This window comes from Nyctibius grandis, chromosome 7 (assembly GCF_013368605.1).
Source record: "Nyctibius grandis isolate bNycGra1 chromosome 7, bNycGra1.pri, whole genome shotgun sequence".
Taxonomy (NCBI): Eukaryota; Metazoa; Chordata; class Aves; order Nyctibiiformes; family Nyctibiidae; genus Nyctibius; species Nyctibius grandis.
The window spans coordinates 2,632,552-2,644,935 of NC_090664.1; the positions used below are offsets into that span (position 1 = coordinate 2,632,552).

General features: G+C 40.1%; 1 protein-coding gene across 1 annotated transcript; it reads right to left on the minus strand.

Moving 5' to 3' along the window:
* Positions 1 to 3,783: 3,783 nt before the first annotated feature.
* LOC137665419 (probable G-protein coupled receptor 141) lies at positions 3,784 to 4,647 on the minus strand. The gene has a single exon (XM_068404382.1). It carries the CDS (start codon positions 4,645 to 4,647, stop codon positions 3,784 to 3,786), a length of 864 nt encoding a protein of 287 aa, XP_068260483.1.
* Between the last annotated feature and the right edge of the window lie 7,737 nt (positions 4,648 to 12,384).

Below are 12,384 nucleotides of genomic sequence, written 5' to 3' on the forward strand. Positions count from 1 at the left end.
CAGCATCATCAGTATGACCTTTCTCTATAAGCAGGCAGAAGGAACAGATGCATCAGAAGGAAATAAAGAGTTTTTTCCATTTAAGCATTGCTGTTCTGGGTACTAGCAGATACGAATTAAAAAAGATATGCTCCTTGCGCAGCTTGCCTGTGAGTGGGGTCACATCATCCTCAGCATTGTTTTAGGACAAGAGGACACAGCCTCAGGCTTCCCCAGGGGAGGTTCAGGTTGGACGTTAGGAAGCATTTCTTCTCAGAAAGTGTCATTAGCCATTGGAAGGGGCTGCCCAGGGAGGTGGTGGAGTCACCATCTCTGGAGGTGTTTAAGAAAAGCCTGGACATGGCACTTAGTGCCCTGGTCTAGTTGCCATGGTGGTGTCAGGGCAAGGGTTGGACTCGATGATCCCAGAGGGCTCTTCCAACCTGATTGATTGATTGATTGATTGTTTAAAAGGATATGCCTGAGTTAGGTAGAAACAGGCCAGCTATACAAGAACTGTAGTTGTGACAGCAGTGAGCACAACAGTTTTTGATGGTAAGAATCCTCTTGCTTCATTTATAGCTTTCTGTTATCAAACTGACTTAGGAAGCCAGGTGTACAAATGGGATTTTGGTTTGGTTTTGTTTGCTTGCTCTTTTTATGCTGTACTTCATGCAGAGAACAACAGAAGATACATTTAGCAGTTTGATATTCTTTCCCTCAGAATGTCTGGGGATTTTCCCAGTGTTCGTTTGATGGCATTAAAAATGAATGGGATGACTAAATGGTTTACAATTTTACATATTCAGTTAACATGAAAGCAATTACTAATGTGTATAATTATCTCCAGAATTACTTGGATCATGCAAATGGCATTCAAACCAACCGTCTTTAACTGTTTTCCAGGGGATGTGTCATTACATAATTCATTGTAAGAACAGTATCCTACAATCTGAGCTCAATATTATTGCCCTTTCAGAATTTACTTCTCAGATTATCCTTCTGGAGAGTGATAACTTTCAATTTTAATCAGTTTTTAGAGTGCTTCCATATCTCAGCATGGGACTGGGTGTTGAATACAGCTTATCTCTATCACTTTAATGTGAGTCTCAAATGTAACAACACTGAGATCAATGTTCAATCCATTATCCACTGAATTAAGAGGGCCATCCTGAGACCAGTGAGCTGTTTGGCCTCACATGACTGAGCCCTAGTCAGTGAGAGAAGGTACAGAGAAAATAGTCAAGCATAAAAAAAAAAAAGAAGGAGCTAAGATTAAAATGCAGGAAAGATAGATCAGTGGTGAAGGCCAAGAGGCAGAGAGGAGTGTGGTTCATGGGTAGTGTTAAAGAAAGTGGCCGTCGGGTGGAAGAAGGCATGGGGATGAGGTATGATCTGGATGGTACAGCAAGAACTAGAATGAAGTTCTACCTGAAGCATTGGTGCAAAAACTGTTGTAGTTTTAATAACTGTAAGAAGCTGAAGCATAAGCTGCACTTCACTTTCCATACTTTCCCTCATTGCAATGGTTAATAATAAAGGTTGTTTGGCTGCAACTGCAAGGAAGAAGCACCACAGATGCAAATTTCAGCTACATCCAATGTTCTGGCAATGGGAGGGCAGGGGTGTCACCAACAAGGGGTGTGTGGTCAGTGAGAATATAGGCAGTGATACAGGACACTTCTTCAACTAAGAGATTTTTAATTTAGCCACAGGAGTCCAGTAACCAGAAGGGAAAAACAACGTACTTGTTGCCCACCTACAGCTTTGCCAGTTTTTCTAAAGACTTTGGTAGATCCAACTTACCTCGACTCTTTCTGGTGGCAGAGGTGCAATGGCTTCTTTTCAGGCCCTGCCTCTTGCCTTGTTTTCCTCAAAACTCGCCTGAAGTACCAGAGCTTTATTTAAGCTTTTTCACCTTGAGGGGCCCTGGCTCTCTTATCAGCTACATATGCTGCATCCTGCCTGGAGAAGGATTTGAAAAGCTTCTTGTTTGCAAGCTGTTCACTCCTTTTAGAATCCACCCCTTTGCATTTCATCTCTCTTGTGTTGTATTGTGCCTCGAGCTGCCATCTTTGAAAATCATGGGCTGACCAGACTGTATTGTACGAACAGGAGGGGACCTGGTAATACTAGAGGAAACCTAAGGGCAGGATTTTCAGAAAACTTCAGGACTTGCTGCTGGTCCCCTGGACACCTCCCACTTTTTATAAAGAGGCAGAAAGGATCCTGGAACTGTCAGTTTTCAACAAAGGTTTTTTTATGGAAATGTAAAGGCAAAAACATTTCTTCAGGATTGACAAAGTAAGTGTAAGCTCTTCTGTTCAAAGAAATGCCATCAATCTGGGGCATCACTAGTATTACTTTATAGGTGTAACTTTTTAACCCTCCCAAATCAAGTTTTGACCTGTTTGAATCCAGGAATCATTACACTTCTGTAGCAAAGATTGACAGACTAAAAATTATGGCAACTTATGGGGCTATGAAGGAGGAAGCGTACCCTTGTGTGACTCCTGGGAGTCTGGAGTGGGAGAAATCTGGCCTCAAGCTGTTGGGATGTAGCAAATGACAATGGGGCCTTCAGCAGAAGGGTTAGCGACCTGCTGCACTGAGCAGAACAGGCAGAATGCAATCATGAAAAAAACCTTTTACATAATGAAGATAAAACAGAGATTCCCAGAACGGATGTGGTTCCCAAAGAACACAATCCATCTAATGGAGAAAATATATACTCTAGCACAAGTTTGTATACACATACATGAGCATATGTTGAACTGATTAAACACAGTTCAGTTAGTTTATTCCAGTTTTGCTTTGTTACATGTGCAAATGGAGAAAATATGGCCTCTGATAATAAATCAACAGGCAACTGAAAGTGACCAGACATCAGAGGTTTTTTGAAGGTTGATAAAATATTTCCTTCTCCTAGAGAGCAGCTGATCCTTCAGTAAAGGACCAGATTTGAATTCCAGATCCAGTTATGGACCACAGTAACTTGTATTTCTTTGGCTACAATGGACCTAAGGGATTACAGCCACAGATCCAGCCCTGACGGGAGAGTGACATAAGGCATAAGTTTTGAAACCTGCGGCCTGTTCCGCTCTCACTCACTCTAAATCCGTAATTACCACAGTTCAGTGAGCTGCTTGTGGTTTTGCAATGAAGCAAGTAAAGGTGAAGTTGTGAGAATGATAAGTGTTTTCATATAATTTAATTTAATATACACTTTGAATAAGTGAAGAAAATAAAGATTCTGCTGAAATATGCTAGTACAATATTTCACTCATACCCTGTTTCATGCCTTGAATACTTTTTATTTGAATAGAGTTTATGTCCTTGCTGTCTAAAATCACTAGTACAAAAATCCGGTAAAGGAATTTCTTTTTTCCCTCTCTTCCCTTCAGTATTACAAATGCCAGAAGAAGTTGTTAGACCTTCAGAGTGGACAACTTATTGGCCACAGTAGGTTGTTGTTACTGAGATACTTTGAGGAAAAAATAGAAAGGAATGGATACTCATGCTGTTATTGTTAGAAAGGGACAGAAGAGGAAAATCTTAATGAAGCTTCAGGGCATGACTCTTAGGTTAAGGCTCATGTGTCTGCCTTCAAGAGAGAAGATAACAGCCAGTAGTTTCTGAAAGATTGATCTTACTGGTCTGCAAAAGCCAAGCAATGCTACAGACCTATACAGTCATGCTGAAAACTCAGCAGTCTCCCTAGCTCAGCAAAGTCCTGACACAGTTTTATTTGTGCCAAAAGCCAGTATTGACACACTGTAGCTGGATTTCCTGGTAGTTCATAGTTCAGTGGGCTATTCCTGCTATGAAACACAACATATCCAAACAGCACATTGTTGTTAAAGCTAAAAAAATTTCGTTGTATGGGAGTAGTTTATGGTCTTTATCCAAGTGACAGTTTTGGATGTAATATACTCTGAATACATGATGAGGCATAAAGCACACTAATGTTACCAAGATGAAGAAGAAACTCTTTGCCTGAGCCCTGAATTCCACATGGGAGTTGATGTCAGGCCAGTATTTCACAGCCAGTCTACAGATCACAGACAATTGGATTACGGTGAGCACAGCACAAACTGCCACCAAAATCCCAACCAAGCAGTAGTTTACGATCACCATGGGTGCCTCTTGTATCTCCTTGTGGAACTGAAAGCATTCGGAGGAGTGGTATGTCTTAGCGGTGCCATAGTACGAAAGAAGAACAGGCGTGATCACCAGCGCTCCCACCAGCCAGACAGCAGCCACCCAGGTTGTAGTGTAGCACTTCCTAAACTCGAGTTGGAAGAGGCGTATTATGATGATAGCCACGTAAAACGTGAAGGTGGTGTACATGTGGAGGTAGATGATGGCGCTTGCTAGCTTGCAGGAGAACTTCCCAAATTTCCATTCCCGTAAAATGTAATAGCTGAGGCGGAAGGGGATGCTTAGTAGCATAAAGGTGTGCAGCACCAGGAGGTTGATGATGATAATGGTCATCACAGATTGTGATCTCCTTTGAAACAACTGATGGGACATCAGAAAGACCCCGAGGGTGCCGCCAGCCAGGTCAACAATGTACAGGGCTATAAGAACAGTGCGGAGTCTCTCTGAGGTGTCCGGCAGCGTCTCATTGGAGAAATGGTTCTGCTGGGTTACGCTGCTGTTAGGCATCCTCCTAAGCTCCTCTTTTGAAGGTTACTGAAAGTGAAAAATGAGAATTTTTAAAATAGATATGTTCTCTTTATTGCTTTCTTTATTGTTAACTATGGAATGTCACAGATTCATGAAGGGACATTTTACTGAATTGTGTTTGAAATGATGTTATCCCATATAGTATACAACCTTACAACTGTTGTCATACTGTATATGACAACAATAACCAATGCCTCTCAGTGTTAAAACCACATTTTATATAATTATGAATGGTTTTTAATTTATTAAACAGCATCCCATGATTTTTTTCAATTATTTGCCTCTAGATCCAGACATTTGAAATAGTCAAGACACTGTCTGTTTGTCAATCCCTAACATTCTGTGATTCTGTGATTCTGTGATTCATGTTATAAAGCTAAAATTGAAGGTGGGAAAAATACTGAAATGTGAAGAGCTTGTACCTATAATTTGTTGACAGTTTATGAAGACACCCGAGCCATCTTTTTAGCATCTTGCTGGATGCGTGCAGGACACCTATAAGGCAGCAACAGTTTCAGTTTCTAGATGCATAGAGCACATTGCAAATAAATATCTGCAGATGGAAATTCAATTTCTTCTTGCTTCAGCTCCAAGTCTTCTTGCTACAGAATGTCACCTGAGTTACTCTACTATGAAAAGTGAAGAAAAGCTAAAAATTAATTTAGGAACCATCTTCTGAAAGATATAACCCTGTTGGCACTTGTTGAACATAGCCACATACAGCTGCATTCTTATATAGACTTAAGGCAAAATGTGGACTGTTCAGTTGTCTGGGCTTGCATACAGATTTCTGTACAAGTATACAGGGGTAGCATGCAGGGAACCTGCATACTTTGCTAATGAAATCTGTCCTTACCTTACAAAGAGTTTCAAAAGAACAAAGTGAGAGCTGAAAAATGGTCTCTTAAAAAAAGCATTGTCTTCTCTCTCTGATTCCTTTGAAGTTTGAAATCAGTAAACTTGTTTTAATTGGCAATTCTTATTTCTGTTGCACTCATCTGTAAAATGATAGCCTGCAACTGCAAAACATTTTCAGAGAAGCTTCTCATTTACGAAGCATCAGGCAAAGCATCTTTAGAAGGTCACTGGAGTGTTGTGTCCGAGACTGATATAAGCATTTCTGTTCACTCCCTTTTAAAATGCATGATCTTAGAAGCATTTAAATGGTTAAAATTGTATACTTGCCTAATATTCCTGAGACCAGCATGAGAAATTTGCTTGCCCAGAAACTTTGCTATAAGAAAAGTTTTACAGGCTTTAAGAAGACGACTTTTTGCTTTTGAGACAAATCCATTTTCCAATGTATATTGTTAATATTTCCAGCTGTCTTTAAGAAGGTAGAATATTTTTGTTGTTATAAACAGCATAATTACAGCCTAGATGCCAACATTTTCTATTATTCAGAAAGAGATGATGTTTTTTCACTATTTATAGAAATAAAATACTTAAAATTTACCTTATAATAGGTATTTTTGTGACTTCAACTTTCTTTGCCATTTCACGCATCTATAGCGTAAGGCATATATAACCAATGTGAAAAAAAGAGCCTTTGGTGTCACTGTTTAACCGAGAACAGTTGTGGGTTTGCTCAGCCCACGTACAGGAAGGCACAAGCCTTTTTTCTTGCTTCACTGCGATAACAATCGCATACATTCAACATCTGATTCTATTTTGTTCATGCAGAGAGAACCACTGAAAAGCTGCTGAGCTGTCAGAGACTATCTTTGTGCTCGGACACGTAGGACAGACCCAGCCATCAGGACTACTTCTGTCCACAATTTGGTCAGTGATAAAGCTCAGATGGGCAGTGGTTCCCTGAGCTGTACAGCTGATACCAGACGGTTCAGTTCAGCAACAGTTTAGCAAGAGTAGGCCTCAGAGTTAGCAACGGTTTAGCAAGAGTAGGCCTCAGAGTAGGCTGTAAAAGACCTGCTCTGTGTTACCTTTACACAGAACAAACTTTCCTGTCAATAATTTTCCTTTTAGCTAGAATAATAGAGAATAACAATAGGTTCTGAAGCAAACTACATGTTTTGTAGATAGAGTTTGTTTATGGGATTGATAACAAGGTTCTAGTAAACAATGATTCATGCTGTTTACGCTTAGTCTTAGAAAAACAAAGGTCTCTGCTAATTATATAAGGCCAAAAGACAAAACAAAACTGTAAAGAACCACTTTGTGATGTCTAAATTAACTTGATTCATAAACTCTTGTGTCAGAGGAGAGATAAGTCCAAAACGATATCTTCTTCTTGGGAACACATGTACTTGTAAACAAGAAGGCCTCAACCACGCTTGCGCACAAGCACGATTAAAGGGGGATTGCGACCACCAGAGACCACCCAAGACCCCTTCCCCAATTAAAGCACAGATGTGTAAAGACATTATGTAATGCATTATATAACATGTTATATATAAGTTTTTTTTAAAATGGGTGGTCTTTTTCTTGGAATTATGTATATAAGGAGCAAGCTTTTGTTCCTAGGTGTGCATGCTAGGAGGAGAGATCCCCCATGCACCCAGCGCTGCAATAAACCAATGTTGGCTTTCTAAACTATCATTTGGTTTAGAGAGTTTTCTTGGTTACTATTTTCTGGTAACAGTTCCCTGAGCTGTACAACTGCTACAAGTTATTGGGTTTTGCTACTAAGCAAGTAAGAAGTGCCACTGATCAAGTGCAGAAATATGCAGCTGAGCAGAGGATTTTTCACTACAAATGCACTTTTCCTGTGAACTTGTTTTATGTTTAATAATTAAGCTAAATGTGCCAGAATAACACAATGTTTAGCAGGGTTAACAAGAGATTTCACTCTAACATGATATTAGATCTTCAAGAATTGAGAGGAGATTACTCACTGTTTAAATATTATAAGCAAAATAAGCTTCAGACTTATATGAAAAGCAGCTTAAGAGTTCCTGCTGTTAAAAAAAGACATGCAGAGGCCAGTGGCACTTAAAGATTATGCCTGACCTGCAGGCATGAATGCTGACCCCAAACTATATCATTAGTATAAGGTAGCCACTAAAAAGAGGCAAGCATTGAGTCAGGGCTCTTCTAGAGACATTAAAAAGCAATTTCTTGACTAGAAATTAAACAGAAAAATGTTAGCCCAGTTTATTTTCCAATTAGAGTTCTAGACCGCAGTCAGAGCCATCAGTACTCAAACATGAAAGGACAACACACAAGGTTTTGTGAGCAATAATATAAAACCAATATTCCAGCAGGGCTGGACTAGCATTGCTCCTGCTATCACGCAGTCATCCTCTGCTGTGGATGTGAGGATGATTCCCTCCAAGAGGATTCTCTCCTATTATTAAGTACAGTCATTAGGAAGAACAAGATGTGAAAGAGAACTATTAGAAGTAAATAAATACAAAGACTCAAAAAAACAAGAGCATGAAAGTCAGGGAGAGAAACAGAAAGGGCTGTGAGGGTGAGCAAGAACAGAGACAGCAGTCTGCAAGACATTTGCAGGATAAACTCTGAAAGCTTTGAGGGAGCAGTTACCATCTCATCTAGATGAGGATTCAGAACAGGAGGGATGCCCATTTTGGAGACTGTATATACTCGTGGGCTTGGGGAAGGAGAAACATGCAATTCCTCCAGCAGACAGAGCACTGAAGGAAAACAGCTATGTGAATAATAGTACTCACCAGGTGTGGTTCCAGCATCACTTAATCCCACGTAAGGACAGTTTGCTGCCTGACATGGTAGCAATGGTGTTTGGATGGCAAAGTGATCAGCTGGTTCTGCAGAAATGCACAGGAAGATAGGGAACAGCCCGGGTGTCAGACACTCACAGTTTCGGTGGGTTAGGGTGATCATGAAACTACATCCACAGCCTTTGGGTAAAGCAGGGAAATGCCTGCAGCCTTGTGCTCTATCCACAGGACCCAAAGCAATCCACAAACCTTGAACCACCAAGAAATGATGCAGAAGAGACATGAAGAAATTGCATTCCTGAAGTGGCTGCTATGTGACAGCTGGCACTCCAGACAGAGCTGAAGGAGGCTATGAGATCAAGAGCTTTGTGCACTCTTTTACCTTGTTGAGTCTAGTCTGAGCTCTTTGGATGTAAAGTGATGCCAAAACCCCTGCAAACTTGTTGCATAGATAATTCCTCTTGTCACCTTGGGGAGAGTGCCATTGGCTGACACCAAAACTGCTGGGGGTCAGAAACTGAACTTCTCAATTGATGTTTCGTACCTCTGAGTTGTTTTGTCCTTGAAATGTTCCCTGAAGGTTGCATGTTGAAGATGTTCAGTGTGTTAACCTTTCATCTTCGCGTTCTTTTGTTAAAAAAAAAAATAACTCAACTCTGTAATCTAGGTCTTAAATTTTAGGTTAGTTTCTCTTTTGAGTACAAAAGGAAATTGAGTCACATCAGCCTGTTCAAATGAACTTTGAGATCTTGCTTTTGCTTCTTACTTCGTCAGCACATAGAAAAAAGGTTGAAAGAGAAATGCATACATACACATCAGAGATCCAGCTCAAGACTAGCATCACAAATAGATTTTAAGGAAGGAAATAACTGTGCATATCTGGTTCAGCTTTGGGGGAAACAGCAGACAAAGAAGAAAGGTGAATGTTTAAATTATTAAGAAGAAAAAATTAAACAAAGCAATAGTTGAGAGAAGAGAAACAAGACCTGTTGGATGTTCAGATATGGGATGAGTCTCTGTGGAAGTGTCACTGACTGTGCCTATGCATGGGTGTAGCGGAGTTCCTTTAAGCAGGGGCTAGATCCGTAGTAGAACTCTAAGTTCTTGATTTCATTTCATTTCTGCACAATTTCCTCTGCTTTCTGTGTCACTTTGGAAGAAAATGTTACATTTAGTGGTCAGGATAACAGCAACCAAGGTTCCACATACAAGCTCTAGAGCTCCTTTCTGTCTAGAAACAACCATAAAACTCTGCTACCTTGTGTTACTGGGTAGGTTTTCAATTTTAGCTACTTCCCACCTAGGTTCATAATTACTCATAATTTCAATCATTTATTAATATTAAACCCTCTATTGCTAGTTACTTGTAAGAACTGAGCTACATGTAGGCCAGAGTCATAAACAACAGTAAGACAGGGAATACCTGTGTTATGTTTTAACATACTGCTTTTTCTGCGATTGCAGATGCAATCACAGTTCTTGCTGTCTCACTCACGCTCTGTTAGACATGAGTCACAGGTACCAGAAACTGAGCAATTCATGCTCCATATTCAGTGAACTTGCAGGATAATCCCTTTAACTTGCCAATCCCATCCATCCATGCAACATGAAGAACTTAACAACTTCAGCCAGTAAATGGTCAACAAGGTTCGCAGGAGATTTGAGATTCTTGGACTAATCTTCTACTTATTTGGTTGCAGATTTGCTGAGAGGTTTCTCAGGCTTTGTTTGTCAGAAGAGGCTGTCTGGCTTCTCTGTTTATTGGAAATAATAATATATAGTTGCTTCAGTTGTACATATTTAATATGCCTCAAAAGTAGACTTTATGCTTTATATAAGTAGAAGTAATATATCATGGATTTCTGTGGAGGAATTTGGCAGAGTGTATCACAGTCAGACTATGACTTGCCTTTTGAAACAAAATTGTTATTTCTTGGTTTGGTGCAAGGAGATGAGATGTATTATTACAAGTTCTGGAACTTGTCATTATTGTCCTGTGCTGGTACATACCAGTTTAGTAGCAAGTTAGAAGATTTATGAAATAGTTATGCCCTGCTATTTGGTCTAGTTGCCCTCCAACACCTGTAGAGGCAATTAAAGTTATTGCTGGTTTCAGTTATTCCAGAAAATTAATAATGCTGGCTTTAAAGTGCTGTTGTACTCGGGAAGAGCTGCAGAGAACCATATGTGAGCCAAGGATCTGGCAATGACAGCATAACCTTTTCCTGGTCTCAAATGCTTTCCTTTCTGCTTGAACATGCTGCCACCCATCCACCTTGTCAAACTTAATTCCCTTTGTTTTCAGTCCCACAGCCTTTCTTCTGCGTTTCTAAGGATAGCCCCACACAACGCTACTTTACCCTGTTTCTCATGTTCTTCTGCTTGATACAGTCACAGCCACAGAGCCCAAATGCTTCTTTCCTGATATTAATATGCAGAATCAACAAGCCTCTGCAGGAATTAGATCCCTGCAACAAACGTTTGCTCGACCCTGAGTTAGGCAAGGATTAACATTTATCAAACTTAAAAGCAATTAGAAAGAAAACACGTAAACCAATTAACTTATGCAGGAAAGCAGAGATCCTCATTGCACTAATAGCAGTTTTAATGAGTTACAAGAAGCATGGAGGGTGCCCAAAACACAGAGGTGGTGCTTTCAAGGTGGGGTAGGAAGGTTGGGTTTGGGGTTGTTTTTTGGTTTTGGGTTGTTTTTCCAAATTCCCATTGATCATAAACTCGCAGAGATCTTGCAACTGTGTGTTTATGACCATCTCCCACTAAAATGAGCCTTATCTTTACTGGGGAAAGCTTCCCATTTTTCTGGAAGAAAGGAGAGTGCTCATGTTCTGGATGGAGTTGCAGAGAGAGCACTAGAAGACAGGGACTAAGATTCTGAAAATATAAAATGTTTGCATTTGTCAGGAAATGAGTTTATAATTTGATGATTCTGGTGTCTAGAGGCCTGTCACCCAGTTTTGTCAAAACACACATTCCAAAAAAAGCACATCTACTAGAAAAACAATGACAAAGGAGGATTTTGAACTATTGAGAACTTGAAGTATCAGGTATCAGCTCTCTAGAACCCAAACCCATGAGCAAATCACAAAAAATTGGTTAGCATTTATCCTTACCAGGGGCGGCAGGGGGGGGTAATCAATATCAATAGTGTGAATTCTGAGATATAAAAGAAATTAAATATCAGTATGAAACAGGAGACCTAGAGTATCTCCAATATATAGTGGTAATATTTCATGCCATTCTCAGTGGTGGAAACTGGATTGGTTGCGAAACTAGAAGATTTTTTAGTTCCTATCACTAAAAAGAGAATTGAATACAAAATCTATGCTGCAGGCTACCAACCTTTTCTGATTTAATTTCCTGTGGGATTTCCAAAGATGTCTAGAGAAGCAAGAGTGATTTTGAAATTTGAATACTTTGGCTAGCGGATTCCACCACAGAAGCTTCTTTCTTCAAGTCCCTGGAAGAAAAGACAGGGCCAAGGTTTGGAAAACCTGCAGTGGGGCAAATCCACAAGCAGAGGAAACTCCAAAACTGAGGCCATTTGTGCAGTGGACTAAGACCTATATTTACAAAAACTGACTCTCTAACCCTCAGAGTGCCTTGTCCATAGCACGGCCACCATTTGCAGAAGAAAATACAATGGAGAAAAAAGCACTTCTGCAACACTCAACAATAGAAATGGTTTAGTAAGCAAAGCGCTGTGCAGACAATAATCTGAAGGGATTTCAAAAGAGATGCTCATGATGTATTTAAAGTACATCTCCTCTCAGCCCTGCCTTGGAAAAGGTTGTGTTAGCTTCTTCAGAGATGCCAGTAGCAACCAGGAATGAACCTATGTGCTGGTCAGTCCCTCACCCATGGTAAGACCTACAGTTCCCGAAGACCCATACATTTTGTCAGGGTAGAGTTGTCATTTTATATTCTAATCACAAATAATCACTGGCATTGTCAGATGGAAACTCAATGGTTTAACAAAAGTCTGTCAAATTCACAAAAAAAATAACATCTCTACTGGGGTCTCTGTGATTACACT